This window comes from Solea solea, chromosome 10 (assembly GCF_958295425.1).
Source record: "Solea solea chromosome 10, fSolSol10.1, whole genome shotgun sequence".
Classification (NCBI taxonomy): Eukaryota; Metazoa; Chordata; class Actinopteri; order Pleuronectiformes; family Soleidae; genus Solea; species Solea solea.
In genome coordinates this window covers 2,847,816-2,866,688 of record NC_081143.1, presented here as the reverse complement: position 1 = coordinate 2,866,688, position 18,873 = coordinate 2,847,816, and the positions used below count along the sequence as shown (strand labels likewise).

Below are 18,873 nucleotides of genomic sequence, written 5' to 3'. Positions count from 1 at the left end.
TACTTGTTAATACTTCAGTGCTAATAATAGATTCTACATTATATATTTTTTTAAATCTAAACTAGAGAGAGAAAAACAAATGAACCAAACCTTTTTTTTTTTGACAACACTTTAATTGGCATAACAGATATATACTGTATAAAAAAGTAAGGCACTGAAAAACATAGATGCATGGGTTTCCCATGAACATTAGACGCACTCCAAATTGAAGTTTGTTTCAAGTTACAATATGTATCATAAAGTGATAAGCTATTTAATTAGAAGCTTAATTGGTGTACAGAGGATGAGTAAACACGACACAAACGTGCCACACGTGTACCTATGTTAGAAAAGATGGAAAAATAAACAATCAGCGAAATCAGCATTTAAACAAATGCCTTTTTGGTTTTTCTTGAAACACTTAAATGTGTGGATACAGTGATCAGAAGCAGGTGAGCATATTTAAAATCGTACACTGAGTATTCTGAATATAACCGAGTATGTTTGCATCCAATACTGTGATATTAATACTGAACTGTAAATCCTTCATCGTTCTCCAGCCTCCACCGCACGTTCTTCATGTTCCCTCGCGTTCTCCTGTTAAGCTCGTACTATAATAGCTGAAGAGACGGATCAACAACATTTTTGAACCTCACACTCTTTCAGTGCATTTATTTACCTACGGTGAGGTAAGCCTGAGTGTTTGTCACTCAAATTTTCAGTTTAATTTAAGGAATTTTAACAGCTTCAACAATTATTTTGTTCAGCAAAAAAGTGTCTAGCATCATAAGTTACTTGTACCACTGAAGGGTCATTTCCAATAGACGGATTATTGTTCAAAAGCGCAGTGTCCGTCCATTCTCTTCACGCGTGGCCGCTTCCGTTGGCGCTCGTTTCCAGGCCGTCGGTGGACAGTGAGGAGGACGGACGAGGGCGAGGCTGTGGGTGACTGACCTGTGACACCATGTCATCAGACTCCCAGCGCTCCAGCTCCTCCCTCACCAGCCTCTCCATCTGCTCCCTGTGAGCATCCGTGTCCCGGCCCAGACGCTCATCCTGTCAAACCAAGTAGCAAGTGTGCTGAACTTTAACCTCCATTTTCCTCTTAATGAGAACAACATTTACAAAATCAACAGAAAACGATGAAGTGAGGAAAATCTCAATACTGATACAGATTATTTAATACATTCAATAAAGTCTTACATCCTGGTTGTCCTTAACCAGCAAACTGGAAGAGACCTTTCACTTGTTACTTCTCCACAGAGTGAGAGTGAAGTATTTTTTAGCAGCTCTATGTGTCTGTCTGTCTGTCCGTCTGTCTGTCTGTCTGTCTGTGTTTCCACACTCGCCAATATGAGCAACAGAGTCCGACAGAGGATCGTTGCGTGAATGTTGTGAAGTCTCTGATTGCCTTGTTTAACGTGTTATAGTATAACATGTAGTGTGAAGCTCAGAGGTGTCAAACTGGTGGCCCGTGGGTCACATGTGGCCCCCCCACTTCATATCATGTTATCATGAAAACATGGCAGAGGCACAGCTGCCGGCGAGGTGGTAGAAAATGCACCGAATATAATAGTATAGTATTTGATGGTTTATTTTTCTGCTTTTTGACATTAACAGATTTGTTTAGCCTCATATATATATGATTATTGTGAAGTATTTTATTTTGAAATTCTTGAATGCAATACCATGATGGAATATTGTGCACATATACTGCATATTGATTTTTTTTCCCCCACTTTTTTTCTGTAGTCCGGCCCCCTCTTGACCAGACTACATGTCCATTGTCCCCCCGCCCCCCCCCCCCGGTGTAGCTTCTCTGAACGCATGTAAACACACGGTTTGTGCATGTGTCATGTCTGACCTCCATGACTCCGTCCAGCAGTCGGCCGAGCACATCTCTCCTCTTCAGTTTGGCTCTCTCCATGGTTTCCAGCTTCACAATCACAGCATCTATCTTGGACACGATGCTGCCGATCGAGTGCTCCATCCGGTCCACGCGTCTCACCAGCCTGAGATACAGGGAACCGTTATTTACTCCTGCAGTCATAGAAATATTACGATCCAAGATTGTGAAACAGAGGGGGGAAAAAAATCCCTGAAAACTCAAGTTCCCTACACTTGAAACTCCTCATAGGAGACGCCACCCGAGCTGCTGCCACGGCGACGAGAGCTGTGGCCACTGTCCTCGTCGTCATCCTCCTCCGAGTCGTCCTGGGTACGAGGGAAGCTCCGCCCGCTGCTGGGTCGCGTCAGCGAATTGCGCTCCAGATCCAAGTCCTCCTAACGTATGAGCAGAGAAGCACTGAGCATCTTGCAGCTGCTGCTGTGGTTGTTGTTCATCATTTCAATACTTTCCTCCCCTTAGTTCTACTATTCTACTGTAACTCCCTTCATCCCTGAAGCAGCTCACATCTCATAAATGTCTGATCGTCGTCACTCACTCTCTCTTTCTCCAGATCGTCTCTCATCTGCTGGTGTTCGTGCTCTGTCAGCTCCTGGTCGCCGTCGTGATCATACTTGGCAAATATGGCCTGGATCTCTGCATCTGTGTGGCCCTTTCTGAGCAAAGACAGAAACAAAGAAACACTCAGGACAGACGGAAGCAAAGACGGCACATGAAACCCAAGTCGTAGTTTTTGTTTGAGCGCGGTCTGAGCTTGTGGTCGTCACCCTTTCAGATCCTGGCGCAGTTCATCAAAGTTGAGTTTGCCCCCCGCCTGACGCAGACTGTCGGAGATGTCGTCCACCGCCGTCTTCTTCAGTCTTAACTTCATCAAAGCTTTGTTACAGCCCTAAGAGAGGAACCGTCACAGGAAAGCTTTATCTAACAGCTGCTTTACACTGTGTGGCTGGTCTTTCTGACATAGTATGACTGCAGTGGCCGTTTGTCATGTTCAAAATGAGTCTTAATAAACTTAACTACATCAAACTGTGACGACTATCACACCCTATCCAATGACCCAAACATTCACAATAAAGATAAACTACACTGACACTTTATCTGATTCATAGATACACACTCATGTAGATCAATACCTTCTTTATGAGGTCCGTCATCTCCATCTCTGACCTCTGCTGCGACATGTCGGCCTTGACCTCGGAGTACGAGTCATTGATGATGGCCAGGAACATGTTCTGCACAGAAACAAAGAAAGAAAGTAAGAGGAAATGTGTTCCCGTCTTCAGTGAGTGAACGATAGGTGCCGGGTCGGCTCGTCGGCTCACCATGAGGATGAAGAAGATAAAGAAGACAAAGGTGGTGAAGTAGATCGGTCCGAGCACTGGGTTCGCCTCCTCGATCGCAGAGAACTCAAAATCTCCCAGGATGATGCGGAACTGGGTAAAACTGCACAAAGAACCATTCACATTTTTAATCAACTGTCAGAAGTATTGTTTATGTTTGTGGGTTTATACACTATATGGACAAAAGTACTCTAATGACGTATTTAGATACATATACAGGACTTAAATAAGGAGCTGTTGGTCCTCCTTTTGCAGCTATAGCAGGTTCCACTCTTCATGGAAGACTTTGAAGTGTTTCCATGTGAATTTGTGGTCATTCGTCAGGCACTGGCGTCACACGAGAAGCAAAGGCTCACAATGAAGTTCTTCCACACCAAACTCCACAGACACATGTATGTATAGTCTAGTCCTTGCTTATGTTGGAATTCAAAAAAAGCCTCTGTTGCCACAAAATTGGAGTGTCTGAAATGTCCTGCTATGCTGAAGCGTGAATTACACCAAATACTTTTGTCCATATAGTGTAACTTTTAAAACTGCAACTAACGATTATTTTCATAATCGATGAATCTGTCGCGTATTTTCAGAAAACCTTAAAAAAATGTTGAGCGGTGTTCGTCAAACCTGGAAATGACGATGTTCTCAAATGTCTTGTTTTGTCCACAAACAGAAATGATTCCCTTTTAATGATTTCTATGATATCCAGAGCAAAGAAATTAAAAAAATATTCACATTTAAGAATCTAAAACGATAGGAAATCTTGTTTTAATCATGGAAAAAGCTGCGAACCTATTAATCGATTATCAAAATAGTTGTCGATTCATTTAGTAATCGATTAATCGATTAATTGTTTCAGCTCCAGTAACTTTAAAGTATTCTTACATGCTGGCTTGGAAAGTGCTGAAATCATTGACTTGGGTTCCAAACACCAAGTAGGCCAGCTGAGCGTATGCCAGGAAGATGATGAAGAACATGATGGCGAATCCCACGAGGTCTTTGGCACAGCGGGACATGGTGCTGGACAGCTGACTCATGGTCTTATTGAAGTTGATGAACTTAAAAAGCTGAGAGGATGTGAAGGAAAATACTGAGTACAGTCGTGGGGTTCTTACAGTGTTACGAGTGATTACAGACGGACAGGAAAACACGAATACCTTGACCCAAGAGAAGAAGACGATGACTGCAGCCACGTTGTTGAACTGGACCTGCAGGTCGGCCAAAGGCTCAAAGCTGGGGTGAGATCTGTCGTTCTCCAGCAGACCTTTTAGACGACTGCCTACCATGGCTGTTCTGGTTACGTTCATGACGATGGCGGCAACGCTCAGCTGCAAGAAGAGCACAAACACGGCGACCTCCGTGTCACGTCAATGGCACAACTTTAACGACACCGTGTAGGACGCTCGACGCTCACCGCCAGGATGAGAACGTCCAGACAGTTCCACAGGCTCTTGAAGTAATGCAGGCGGTGGATGCGGATCTCCAGCACCTCCTCCACCACGTAGTACAGGACGAAGATGCAGAACGCCACCTCACACACCGCCACAAAGCAGTCCCAGCTGGACACGTACCGCATCAGGCGGACGGTCTGGAACTGCCAGGACGTGACCACGCCACCGGTGGCAGGGAACTCCACCAACAACCTGGGAAATGCGTCGGAATACTTCAGTGTTCATGGTGCTATAATGGTGACAAGACAATTAAAAGGTGTTCATATGTCTTCTTTCTTTTCTTTAATGCACATGTGTCAAACTGGTGGCCCGGGGCCCACATGTGGCCCACCAATCAATTACATGCGGCCCGCCCACCACTGTGCAAGGTGATGGAGTAGAGACAGAATATAAGACTAAATGTATTTTTTATAATAGTAATAAGACATTGGGTTGTAATCATTGCTTTATTCAATGTATTACACTCAACATGAAATGACATATATTTAAGTTGTTTTAATCACAATTATCCTCATCATTATTTGCTAAATTTTCAATTTAATTCTCCGTTTTTGTGCATCATAAATATGTTTTTATTGTGAATCATTTTATATCAAAACAAGCACTTTTACTTTGCAATTCTGTCTAATATCATAATGAATATCTTATATTGACCACCGGCTACTAAATAGTTGTTTTTTCCCCTTTTTTTCCACTGTCGGCCCCCGCTTGACCAGACTAGATGCTCATTGGCCCCCAGGTCATTTGAGTTTGACACCCCTGTTTTAATGCTTAGTAATAGCAATAGAAGGAAATGTATGTACTGTATGTATATTTTATGTCATTCTGTGTCAGTCATGTTGAATTTGAACACTGTTCATGTTTTTGTTGATGCCCAGAAAAATAGAGATTTTTAGAGATAATCGCTTCCAGGAAGCTTTTAGCTGCTCTTCTCTGATTTATAGGACGTGTTCTTATTTTCTGGGTGTTTTCAGGGAAGAAATTGCAATCTGATTGTCACCTTGGGCATTTTCTGACTTATTTTTGGTATTTAAAATGTTCCTAATGCATATTATTATTAAAAGAAGTTAGCGGTTCTGTCTAGGGCTGAACAGTTAATCGTAATGTTATCTAAATCACAATGCGGCCTACTGAAAGGAAATGAAAAAATATGTGTGAAAATATCATTTTAGATGAATGATTGTCTTGATCTATAAACATCTTTATTCTACAGACTGAAGAGAGGATCGTTGTTTCTCACACATCTACACAAATGTCACACAGTAATGATTTTTAACACGTTTTTTCTAATGAGAATAACGATGGAAAGATTACCATCGCAGATCATATCGCAATCGCATTTCTTGTCCAAATAATCACAGAATAAGATATCAATTCAAAACTGTCCTTTTTGGCTTTTCTAATGTTGGTATTGTTAGATAAATAAAGTTTAATGTAAATTTGGTGCCTGATCAACAACTCAATCCACAGTGTCTGTGACTGGTGCCGTCGTTCTTTCTATTCCACACCAGTCAATAAATCTGACAGACCCGTTTTATTTATTTCTATATTTTATTCAGGTGCTACAGCTTGTTTTGACACATGTCTGCTGTGTTGTTGAGTTGTGATCTCACCGGGCAATGCAGAACAGGTTGATGTTTCCATTGTAGACTGAGAAGTCGAGAAAAACCGCTCTGGTGCCTCTGTCCAGCCACAGGTGGTCTTTGAGGATCCGCAGTTGGGTCAGTGACTCCTCTCTCGTGCGAGACAGATCTTGGTAATATCCTCCTCCTCCGTATTTCGACACCTGACCCCAGTAGCTGCTGTCGTTCATGTCGCTCTCGGTCGTGTAGACCCACCTGAGAGACGCCAACAAACCCAGAAATAAGGACATCTGTTAAATGTTTCATCACGCACACGAGGAGTGAGATGTGGTGGCTGATCACGGATCACTGATGACATCATTAAAAAAACAGGGGCTCACGCAGTTCCATTCTTTGGCCCAAAGGGGGCCGTGTCCTCGTTGCTTGGCGTGAACATGTTGTAACAGTCCTGAACCTCGTCTCGCAGGTCTTCGTGGACGGAGCACGACTCGTTGTGGACTTTGACCTGTCTGAGTCGAGGCACTCCGAGGAGGAGGTTCTCGTAGTAGATGAGACTGTGATTCTCGGGCAGACTCTTGTTGTTGTACCACACCTCCCAGTACATACTGTTGACGAAAGGCCCCTCTGTGAACTACAGGTTTAGGAAAGTCAGATTTATTTTCACTTCCTTTATTTTAATTAGGTTGATGTTTCCCACCAGAAAAAACTAACTAAACTATTGTCCTTCCTTTGGATTTAATCTATTCACAAAAATGTATAACAATCTCTATTATGCTTCTAATAAATATGAGTTCTGTAATTTAATGCTGCTATCTAGCTGTGAGCAGGAGATGTAAATACCAACTTACGCATTATTTGTCTATGTGTTTGACCAAAGATGTCTGCATTGATGTGTTTTCAGTTTGCCTGAAGGCTGTGGACTCTCATTTGTATTTTGACCTGAGAAACTGCATTTCTTAAATATCTGAGTGTGGCATATTTGCAAAACAGCGCAGGACAGAGCTGAAACACCTACCAACACCTTTTAAGCTCACGAGTGAGGTGACTATCAACTGATTTATTTAGGGTTAACGGAAATACAGGCCAACAAAAAGGAAGTCGATGATTCAGAGCTACTAAACATATCAAACAATTCATGTTCAGATCTTACCTTCCAGAAATCCTCCATCGTTGAGAGGCGCCGAAAAGTCATTGGGTCTCCTGCAGAGAGCGGTGTGTCCAGGAACAGCTGAGACATGACTTTGGTGTAGTAGAACATATTAGCACTCACCATCCCATAGGTCACTGCAAAACAGATATAACTCAATCACTCGTTTAAAAAACAACAACATTAACACAGAATTAAAACTACAGGGACATTTTGTTTGTGTGTTTTTTTACATCCAGCCTGAAATAAAACTCAAAAGTCATCCCACCTTTTCTCTTTGGCCTTTGACACTTCATGAGACACTTTTAATTTGACTTGATTTTATAGTTTTTTATTGTATGGCTGCTATTTCTTTTTGTGTTTTTTTATGATTTTTCATTTATTTTAAGCTGTTTTATCTCATTTTGAACCTTTTACTTATTATGTCTTTTATTTATTCTGTCCACTGTGGTTTGTTTAAAAAATAAAGTTGGATTGGATTGGATTGGATCTGTGCTTTAAACAGTAAGTTTAAGCTCAGCTTGGCAGTGCAGACCAGAGGAGAAACATTTCCTGATCCGCCCTCAACCACAGTTTGGCTTCTCTCATTACAGAGGACACATAAAAATAGAGAGACACGGAGTTACTTTTATTTATTTCATCATACCATTCCATAATGACTTTTGCCAATCCAAAGAGTCATCCTCTTTATTATTATTAGTATTATTACGTGCAGTTGGTGGAATACAAGTGTCCTAAAAACTGCATGAATAGGTGAAGTGTTCAGCTGCTAAAACCATCCAGGATGCTCTGACAGTGTGGAAAATAACTGAACCATTTTCATCAGCCCTCTGAGTCACTTAGACCAAATGTTCAGTCCAGGAATTAATTCCTGTTTTTCTATGATCGTCTAATCACTCTTGACTTGTTCATTCCACATGAACTGAGAAAAATAATCTAGGCCGTATCCATAACAAACAAAGAAGAAACAAGAGTGAGGAAACTTCTAATTCTAAAGTGCTAAATGTTACGTTTGTAATGTTTACTTACAGATGCAAATGGTGATGAGAAAGGCGATGTACGTGAGCATCTCCCTCAGGACGTTCCTGAGGTATCTTTCTCGGCTGCTGTCGCTGTCCTCCATCAGCTCTGTGCCCCACAGGACTGCAAACACGACACAGGGTGAGTACATCACACTGGCATCAACAACAATACACAGTGTGCACAATCATAGACACCAGTGTTTTTATTTGTCGTTAACTTAGATTCCTTCATTTTATTACATATTTCATTTTACCTATATCATGTAGGGTCATGTTAATGCATTTATTATGTACAATTTTTCCATCTAGGATGAATGTTTATTTTGTAGAAATGTCAGTAAAGTAATATCATGCACAAATGTGCTCACAATTTATATTTTGAAGTAGGTCGGGATGGTTTGTCGTTTTTAAAAATGGGTCCCCGTATAGAAAGTTTGGGAAGCACTGATATATAATAAAGATCATTATTTATTGCACAGCTCGATACTAATTCAGAGGTTTCAAAGCATTTTTTAAATCGGAATTTGAAACAACACAATCAGCAATTATTCTGGTTTTCATTGCTCTACACTAGTTAAAAATGTGATCCATGTACTGTATATTGGACACAATTCATATCTTCATCCTTAGAAATGTAGTTTAATATTCTGATGGCGTCATATGCTAATGCTTTGCCATCTTTTAAATCTATTACCGTGAATAATGAATTGAAGTTTCCCCATTTTAGACACACATTTACACACTTTTCTGCTCATGTATGAACAACGTGATGACGCACTATTCCGTCGCTCTCACTCGAATATAATTCTAAATCCTGGTTTTGCAAATCTCTAAACAGAAAAATGCATTATTTCGCACACTTAGAAACACATCAAAGTTACAGTACAGAGACTATATAAAACTAGATGTTTATAGGTGGGTGGGTCAAAATATCCATCCATGTACACTACATAGACTTATACACTTTGTTCTCTATGTAGTGAATAAATAGAGAAATCCTGCACTGTTTTGTTTTCTTCAGTTAGACAGATATCGTCATGTCTCACTGTAAAATTGTCTTTCAATATATTGATTATGACAGAATCGTTGTATCATGATATTATTGTTCTCGTTGGCCATGCGACTCTCACCCCTGATGTACTGAGAATCTTATTTTGACACTTCACCACGAGAAAAATAAACTTATTTCCATTCAAAACATTCATGAACACGTTAATGACACCAGTGTTTATTGGATGCTGAAAGCTTAGAAAAGCTGTGAAAGTGTATTGTTTCGATACAATTCACTAGTTTCAACATGGGTTTTCAGAGCTGAGTACAGAGTTTGGACAAAATTAGCCAAAGTTTAAATGTTTTGGGAAACGTGTGTGAAAAGATTATGTTGCATAACAGAAATCTCAGAGTTTTCACTCAAGAGTCATAAAAATGAAGGCTGCTCGATTTAAAGGGACAGTGCAAGAAAAAGTCTTGAGTTTTTAAACTTTTAGAGTTCTTGATGCATTTCATACAGACGTTCATTGCAAGCGCATGTGGCACTGGCAGGATTGTATCCAAGAGTGCAATGACAAATAAAAAGAAACGTCCATTCTATTCTCTATTTCCCCAAAATCGTAAAGTTTACATTAGACAGAAATAAAAGAGCCTCACTTCTTATCTTGTGCAGAATCTGCTTCATGCAGTTGGGGTGATCATGTCTCCCCTGCTGCCGGGCATCCACAGTCGGGGTCGGGTACAGTCCTCCAGCGGGGATGTGCGGGCTGCTGGCCCCGCCACTGTAGCTGCCCAGGCCGCTGCTGCAGCTGCTGCTGGAGGCCGTGGACACTGACCTCCTCCCGGGACTCGCCGGTGGCCAGTCGGCCTCCATGATTTCATCCTCGGGCTCAAACCCCGGGTTGTCCCGGCTCCATGCCTGTCGGGACGGAGGGGACGGGGTGACCGCACCGCCGAGCCCCGGCTCTGGATGCTGGATGTTCTCCATCTCGATGCCCTCGCTGGAGTCGAGTTTCTGCGGGAGCTGCTGCGGTCTGACTCGGGATGAGCTCATGGTCCACTTCGATGTTTAAATGAGTCCGGTAAATGGGGACATCTGGAATAACAATAATACTAATAACACTTTCCAGGAAAAGAAATAAGTGTTTAGAAAGACTGAAGAAGCATTTCAGGCATTTTTCGTGTTTCTGCTAACGTCTGTGAAGCAAAAAAAGTGCATAAAAAGTGAGTAAACTCACTAAATAACCGACATGAAGTCGAACATCGCGTTACAAGTCAAAGTAATTGACGCGTTCGCACTTTTTCTCGTCTTTGTGGAAAGTTTTCAACAAACCGTTAAAAAAACCTCACGCGTCAAAGAAAAAAAAACGTTTTTTTCCTCCTCTGAAAACGAACAGTTTGGATTAACGTTGTTTGGATTAAGTGCTCGCGCTGGATTGACGCTCGCGTTCCTAAATAGAAGAAGAGAAAGAGAGATTTATTGTCCGGGGACAGCCATCTTGTTCCTGGACTGTTCCCCCCCCCAAAAAAACTCTACAAGACTCAGATTACATTGGAAGACATGGCGCCGCTCAAACTCAGTGGAAAACTCGTTTTTACAAAAATGTAATTCCCCTCCCAAAAACTATGTCTATGTCTAGTTAAATGTTTATTCTGCAGTTAAAGCTTGTAAATAATAACACTTTTTGGATTGTTTAAATGATTTGTTTGAAAAACAAAAGGACTAATTCCCTTCCAATACATTATTTTATTTCTTTAAGTAAAAAAAAAAAGAAAAGCGTTTTAAACTCAACTGATAACCAATATATTTGTATTTGCTTGATCTTTAACAGTATTCAATTTAATGCAGATGTTGTTTACATAATCTCCCTGTGTTTTGGTCAGTGGTTGCTATGACAACAAGGCTCCTACAGAGAAGCAGAGGCTTCAAGACTCAACAATGTAAAACAAATGTATTAGACCACCTGTCGTAAAACAAAAAAAACCGTTTTTCACAAACTAAAACTGTTATTGTAACTGCAATATATTGATTATCACAGACTCATTGTATCGTGATGTTATTGGTATGGTATCATGGGGTACCCTGTGATTTCAAACACTCTACACTTCACCATAAGGAGAAAAATAAACTTATTTCCACACATTTTTTTATCATCAGTTGGGTTTTACACTTTTAAACTCAACTGATAACCAATATATTTGCATTGGCTTGGTCTTTAACAGTATTCTCATATTATATTATAATTATATTAAATTAATGCAGATGTTAGTTACATAATCTCAGAGTGTTTTGGTTAGTGGTTGTTATGACAACAAGGCTCCTATAGAGAAGCGGAGGCATTTCAAGGCCGCAAAGGCAATTACAGTGCTAATGTATAAGACCACCTGTCATAAAAACGAGAGAACTTCAATATTTGAGAATTCTTTTAAAAACGAGTTTAAAACTAAAACCTATTGTTATTTATTTGGCAAATAACAAAATTCACCTTTTTATACCCAAATTGTAGTCGGCTAACCGGGCTTCTCTGAGAGATCAGAAATTAATCAAGCATAACATTCAACCACTTCTATTCGGAAATGCAAGTAAATAACTATAATTTGACCTCTTAATCAATAAATAATATTATGCTTTACTATTTTTTCTGGTTTTTTTTTGGTTTTTAACATTCAAACAGAACAAAAATATCTTTATGTTTGTAGAACAACAGGTCTGGAATTAAAAAATAATTTACATAATCTGACGCCAGATGGCGACAAAGAGTCTTCTTCGTCGCTTTATTGGTGACGTCATTGAAAAAGCGACCATGTCATCTTGTGCTCGTGTGTGTGTGCGACCTCTGACAGGTAACGATGTTTCTCGTGAGGAGAGCGCGACACACGACTGTGCTGCTGCGGACACAGCGGCTCAACTACAGCAACAGCAGGAGGACATTGTGTGTCTCACACACTCACCTGAACCAGAGGAAGGTGAGCAGTCGGACAACATGACTTACATCAGTGACTGCTTATTTACTGCTTATATTCATGTGAGCATCAGTGCACATGCATGTCTTTACGACGTTTTGTGCCATAAACATTGATCTTGTCAGGACCAGTAGTCCTCATCGAGACCAAAACCTGGTCCTAATAAGGCAGTTGCTCATTTCTGAGGAACTGGTTAAGTTTAGAGCTAAAGTTTGAGTTATGGATAGGTTTGGGTTAGGTGTTAACCCAGTGGTTCTCAAACTGTGGTTCCCCCCTAACCCCCCCCCCCCCGACTCTCACAAAATTGTAACAATGTGTCAAGTATAACATTTATTGAATCAATATTAGAACACACGTTTCACTTTTCTTTCAATAACTTGTTGTGCAAATAACATTTTTGCTTTAGTAATACAAATAACCTCAATATTGCTTCGTGAGAAGCAATATTTCAAACAAAAATATGAAATGTGCAATTATAACTATAATAGTGTCATTTTTTAAACAATAAATACATTTGGATAACAAAGAATACTTTACCAATATCAATAATTTGCTGTGCAAATAAAAAAAAAGTTGTATTAACAATACAAATGTTGTCCCCTGCCGATGTTTTGAGACACAACACACAGAGAGGTCTTTGGTGGCATTTTGTCGTTGTGAATCATTGTTCCGTTCGGCTGACGTTGGCTTGTCGTTAGTTTCTGAAACATTGCACAGTTTTCTTTTTGCCTCTGTCAGAAACTTCTCTATTATCCAAACCTTGTCACCAGGGTAGGTTTGTTGTGGTACGTCACTTAAATGAGTCCGGCTTACAGCGAGACCAAAAGTTCCACCTGCCAAACTTTAGTTAGGACTTAAAAAAAAAAACAGAACTCGCGCCCCCCTGGAAAGTCTCCACGCCCCCCCAGGGGGGCCTGCCCCACAGTTTGAAAAAGGCTGTGTTAACTGGTTATGCTGAAGGTTAAGTGATGGTGCTTTTTGTAGGCTGTTCAAATGAATGGAAGTCACTGCAGTGGCCTACGAACAAATGCGGCACAAACCTACATGAAGTCTTGTATAAAGTACCTAAAAGGGATATCTGACTCAAAGTACAAGAAAATTACTTGATCATTTTTTTTTCTAAAAGTCTTAAAAGTATATGACATTTACTGTTCTATGAAAAGTAAATTTTAGAAGTAAAAGTATTAAAAAAGTGAAGGAATCAAATTGAGAGACAGTAACTCCATTGTAGAGCGATTCGTCTTTCAACTGAGAGGTTGTGGGTTTGATTCCGCTAGTCTATATACCAATGTGTCTTTGGGCAAGACATTCAGCCCCATGTTGCTCCTGACAGCTGTACCGGCAGCTATGGTCTGGAAAAGGGTATGAAAATGCAGTTTTGAGTGGTCGTCAACACGAGAAAAGCTCTATACAAATACAGACCATTTACCAACTCTTCTTCTTCTGATCTTATTTGGTAGTAATGAGTAACAAAGATAGTTAGAGTTAATGTATTGGAATAAAAGTTGCAAAAACAAAGCAAAGTACAGATATGTGAATTTTGTGCTGTATGTAACAAAGTATTTGTACTTTGTTACATTACAACACTGTGTGTGTGTGTGTGTGTGTTTTAACTGTCGTTGTGTTTGTGAGTCTCTGCAGGGTTTAGTGTTGGGGGTTTTTGAGAAGGAGGAAGAGGAGGCCAGTCTTCATCTGACACAAGCAGCCAAAGGCTTTGACCAAACGGTGTCTGGGAAACTCTCTGAACTACTGAAAATGTGAGTCTTCACCATCTGCAAACCGATGAGATGCCGCTGTCGGCAAACGTTAGGCTAAAGCAAAGATTCATTCACTCGCCACTTTATTAGGTACATACTGCATGTTACCATACATCACTGCAACAGCTCAATGCATTTAGGCATGTAGACTTAGTCAGGTCGACCTGCTGAGGTTCAAACTGAGTAAAAGAACTGGGAAGAAAGGAAGAAGATAACTTCTTATTTTGTCCTATCTGTTGTTTGCTTCACAATTTAAAAAAAAAAAAAAAAAACATCTTCAAAGTTGTGGGCATGTTCTGTAAATGAAATGATGCAAATCCTCATACAGTCCATGTTAATTCCAGGTTGTGAGGCAACAAAACATGAAAAATGCCAAGGGGTAGAGTGGAGATTCTTTACAGCAGTGGTCTCAAAGTTGCGCCCCGGGGGCCACATGTGGCAATATCAATATCAAGTTGTAACAAGTCCTTTCTGTATGTTTTTTTTTTTTTTTTCTTAATTAGTAGATTAATTATGCATCATAAATATTTTGTTTTTTTTATTGTGAATATTGTTCCATATTAAAACAAGCACTTAGATTTTGAAATGATCCAATCCAGCTTTATTTGTAAAGCACTTTAAAACAAACACAGTGGACCAAAGTGCTGTGCAGAATAATGGATAAAAGACAGAAGAAGTAAAAGACATATATATATGTATATATATGATATGTAATTTTGAGCTCATGATGTCCACCGCAACGGCTGCTTTTCCCAAAAATGTTGGGCTTTTTTTTACTTGACTGGCCCCCAACTGACCAGACGAGACAGTCAGTGGCCCACAGGTCATTTGAGTTTGAGACCCCTGCTTTACAGCCTGCAGTCAAATATAATAGCGTATTCCTAATGGGTATGAGATCATCTCAGTGTGTGAGATGATCTACTCTCACCACAGGTTTGTTCAATAAACTTTTGTTTTGCATTTTTCAGCTCTGGACCTGCTCTGAAGAAAGGGAAAACTAGAATATTTTATGGAATCCATGAGGTAAGATTAAGAGAAATGAGTGATGTAACATCAATGTAACCAGGTGATAACACCTGTGCTGCGTCTTCTCCAGGACTTCCCCTGTGTGGCAGTAGTAGGGCTTGGTAAGAACAATGCAGGGGTGTGTGGTGCAGAGAACTGGGACACCAGCAAGGAGAACATCAGACAGGCAGTGTCAGGTAAGGACATGTGACCTCTGCGCCGGTGTAGACTGAGCTACGTAGAGGATTCGCTGGAGTTTGCTGATTTCTTTGTGGTGTTCTGTGTGCGCTCAGCTGGCTGCCGCTTACTTCAGGACCTGGAGGTGAACCACGTGGAGGTGGACGGCTGTGGTGACTCCCAGTCAGCAGCTGAGGGGGCTGTTCTGGGCTTATTTCATTATGACCAACTCAAAGCCAAGAAGAAGACCAAAGTGACAGCACAGCTTCATAAAAGGTAGATAGACAAATGTCTATCTATGTATGTGTGTATATATATATATATATATATATATATATATATATATATATATATACATACATATATATGTGTATATATATATATATATATACAGTATATATATATACATATATGTGTATATATATATATACATATACATATATATGTACATATATAATTATCATTAACAAGGAGAACAATACTACTACTACTACTACTACTACTACTACTATAATACACTGGCTACCAGTCAAATTTAGTATTGACTTTAAACTTTAGTATTGACATATGTAGTAATTCATCACTCAGGTCAGAATCTTCTGTCGGTGCCTAAAATTCGATATAAAAGCAGAGGTGACCTTTCTTTCCAGTCTGTCTCTCCTCGTTTGTGGAACACTTTACCTTTGACTGACTCTTTTAATCACAGTCTGTTTAGACAAGCTTTTAATTGTCTGGTGGCTAGATTTGTATTATTTTAATAATTAAAAAATTCAGTGATCACTTGTTTCCAGTATAATGAAATGTTTTTCCGTAGTAGTTTTATGTAACTGTGTGTCTGCATGTGTGTTATTATTCTTAGTGCTGACTTGGTCGGGTGGGAGAAAGGAGTCGCGTATGCAGAAGGTCAAAACCTGGCACGGCTGCTGATGGAAGGGCCAGCAAATCACATCACTCCTACCGTCTTCGCCAACACCATCGAAGAGAAACTCGCACCACACGCTGAGCGAGTCACGGTAAATAAGAGGTCGGTGCATCATCCTTTTCTAATAGACTTTTACAGTGTGACGGTTTATAATTGATAATGAATAATAAGAAAAGTGTGTGTGTTAATGCAGATCTGAGGCTTGGATAGAGGAGCAGAAGATGGGAGCATTTCTCAGTGTGTCCAAAGGTTCAGAGGAGCCCCCTGTCTTCCTGGAGCTTCATTACAATGGATCGTCTGACAGCACACAGGCCCCGCTGCTCTTAGTGGGCAAAGGCATCACCTTTGACACGTAAATCAGAATAATACATCCTTGTAGATCACTGTGATATGCAACGAATCGTAAATGAAACAGTCGTCTTCATGCTCTGTGTCTGCAGTGGTGGCATTTCTCTGAAGCCGTCTGCTTCTATGGATGCAATGAGAGCTGACATGGGCGGTGCTGCCACCGTGTGTGCTTCTATTGTCACAGCAGCGGCTCTGAAACTGCCAATCAACATTATTGGTGAGTTTCATGACATTAAATATCAATCCTACAGTTTTTTTATATAATATTAATGAAACCAAACCAATCATTTGGCTGATAGTCGATGTAACGTCTGTTTGTCTGTTTTTATCAGCTACAAATGGTGATTCAGCATTTCCAATGATTGTTTTCCTGTTTCTTTATTTTTATTATTAAATTATTAGGGCCCATGTTTCAGCAGAATTCAACATTTCACATGTGAAAACATTTGTTTTGTTTTGTAATATTCTTGTTTTTGTTGGTCAAAGACTTGTCAATTTAAAAAAAAATGACTTCTTTATTTCAGCACACTCAGCACACTCAGCTTTCAAAAAATCACAAATGTATGAAATAAGCCTTTGTTTAACTTAACAATTAGAAGAATATTTCCATTATACAAAGCCCAGATAAAAAAAAAAAGTCTTGGTGGTGAATGGTTATATTATTTGCCAGTAGGATGATGAATTGTGGCTGAAGAGAAATACTGTAAGTGTCCATATGACGGTGGATTTCTCAGTCTGTCTGTCTGCGTCGTATAATTCAATCAGGTCTGGCTCCGCTGTGTGAGAACATGCCCAGTGGAAAGGCCACCAAACCAGGTGACGTTGTAACCGCCAAGAATGGAAAAACTATTCAGGTGGGTGAACCTGGGACAAAATAGGACGTTAGAGCGCCGTGATTTGACTGTATTTGTATGTGTATTAGTATGTGTATTAGTATTAGTACTCTCTCCACACACAGGTTGATAACACAGACGCAGAGGGCAGACTGATTCTTGCTGACGCCCTCTGTTATGGACACACCTTCAGCCCCAGAGCCATTGTTAATGTTGCTACACTAACAGGTGCGATTTTAAACTCTCTACTAAAATGTAATCCATGTGTTGATAATGACCTGTCAAAGAAGCACTATTTCTTTTTTTGTCTTTTTTAAGGTGCAATGGATGTAGCACTTGGCTCAGCAGCAACTGGAGTCTTCACTAATTCTGACTGGCTGTGGGAGCAGCTTCACAAGGTGATGTGTATGCACATTAAACACACACACACACACACACGGTGTCTCAGTCTCTCAGCTCCTGTATTGACTAAAGGTGTGTTGTTGTAGGCCAGTGTTGTGACAGGTGACCGAGTGTGGCGGATGCCTCTGTTCCAGCACTACACCAAACAGGTGACTGAGAGCCAGCTGGCCGATCTCAACAACGTCGGCAAGTACAGCCGGTATGTATCTCGTGACGCTCAGCAAGAGCCCCGCCCGAGTCTCACACGAGTCTATTTGCAGCTTTTTTTACGTGCGTTCATCTCTTTGTAGTTCCGGCGGAGCGTGCACAGCGGCTGCGTTCCTGAGAGAGTTTGTCACGGCTCCTCATTGGGCTCATTTGGACATCGCTGGTGTAATGAGTAATCAAGATGAAGTTCCCTATCTGAGGAAAGGCATGTCTGGAAGACCGACGCGTACACTGGTGGAGTTTGCAGCTGGACTGACGCAGCACAGCTGAGAGATGGACTCTGGAACCATCATTTGGCAACCTTTTCTCTGTGATCTTTCCACAGAGAGATCGAGTGCCAAAGACCAAGGAGTCAAAGTCTTTGCAGAATTATTAATAAATAGTATAATTTTCTTGGATGTTTGATGTTTACATACTGTAAATGCATATGTCCTTTTAATTTTATAGCCTTTTATGAAATACACATTTCTACACAATTGTTTCTTTCTCTTTCAGTACATAGTGGGTTTTACCACAAGGCTAAGCCTTACAAACATATGATAGTTTGATATCTTATTACAAAACTACCCTCTCATTGCTGCTGAAATGGTTATCATACACATGAGAAGATGGAATCCAGTCTTATATAGCCACAAGAGCCTTAGTGCTGATGTGTGATGGTAACTGTGTTTTAAACCATCCCAGTGTTGTTGGTTGGGGGGCGTGGTTACGATGGGGAAACAATTTATTTGCCAAAACTGTTGCCACAAAGTTGAAAGAAGCGCTGTTACTGAAACTTGTATTAATTCACAAATAATTGGGGGAAAAAATGCCCATTACAGCTTTATAAATTCTAGGATAATAACA

At 40.4% G+C, this 18,873-nt stretch overlaps 2 protein-coding genes across 2 annotated transcripts; one reads left to right on the top strand and one right to left on the bottom strand.

The window, feature by feature from the left end:
- Positions 1 to 82: 82 nt before the first annotated feature.
- pkd2 (polycystic kidney disease 2) lies at positions 83 to 10,466 on the bottom strand. The gene is made up of 15 exons (XM_058640491.1): positions 10,070 to 10,466; positions 8,430 to 8,543; positions 7,404 to 7,537; positions 6,634 to 6,884; positions 6,284 to 6,508; positions 4,634 to 4,862; positions 4,377 to 4,547; positions 4,105 to 4,286; positions 3,208 to 3,328; positions 3,019 to 3,117; positions 2,653 to 2,774; positions 2,424 to 2,541; positions 2,099 to 2,262; positions 1,844 to 1,991; positions 83 to 1,035 (listed from the first exon to the last, which is right to left on the bottom strand). The coding sequence occupies exons 1-15, from the start codon at positions 10,464 to 10,466 to the stop codon at positions 844 to 846; spliced, it is 2,667 nt and encodes an 888-aa protein (XP_058496474.1). The 3' UTR covers positions 83 to 843.
- lap3 (leucine aminopeptidase 3) lies at positions 10,358 to 18,419 on the top strand. The gene is made up of 14 exons (XM_058640492.1): positions 10,358 to 10,494; positions 12,257 to 12,379; positions 14,018 to 14,133; positions 15,102 to 15,156; positions 15,230 to 15,335; positions 15,432 to 15,591; positions 16,175 to 16,339; positions 16,431 to 16,589; positions 16,678 to 16,802; positions 17,351 to 17,439; positions 17,544 to 17,646; positions 17,737 to 17,816; positions 17,907 to 18,019; positions 18,111 to 18,419. Exons 1-14 carry the CDS (start codon positions 10,486 to 10,488, stop codon positions 18,295 to 18,297), a joined length of 1,590 nt encoding a protein of 529 aa, XP_058496475.1. The 5' UTR covers positions 10,358 to 10,485; the 3' UTR covers positions 18,298 to 18,419.
- The last annotated feature ends 454 nt before the right edge of the window (positions 18,420 to 18,873 follow it).

What these genes read in the sequence shown, in the direction of transcription:
- lap3 (XM_058640492.1), top strand. An exon ending in CTCTCTGAACTACTGAAAAT is followed by an intron (nt 14,134 to 15,101) that starts GTGAGTCTTCAC and finishes TGCATTTTTCAG; the next exon opens with CTCTGGACCTGCTCTGAAGA. An exon ending in CATCAGACAGGCAGTGTCAG is followed by an intron (nt 15,336 to 15,431) that starts GTAAGGACATGT and finishes GTGTGCGCTCAG; the next exon opens with CTGGCTGCCGCTTACTTCAG.
- pkd2 (XM_058640491.1), bottom strand. Translation starts at nt 10,466, where the DNA reads ATGAGCTCATCCCGAGTCAGACCGCAGCAGCTCCCGCAGAAACTCGAC. An exon ending in CTGCGCCAGGATCTGAAAGG is followed by an intron (nt 2,542 to 2,652) that starts GTGACGACCACA and finishes GTCTTTGCTCAG; the next exon opens with AAAGGGCCACACAGATGCAG. An exon ending in ACGATCTGGAGAAAGAGAGA is followed by an intron (nt 2,263 to 2,423) that starts GTGAGTGACGAC and finishes CTCATACGTTAG; the next exon opens with GAGGACTTGGATCTGGAGCG.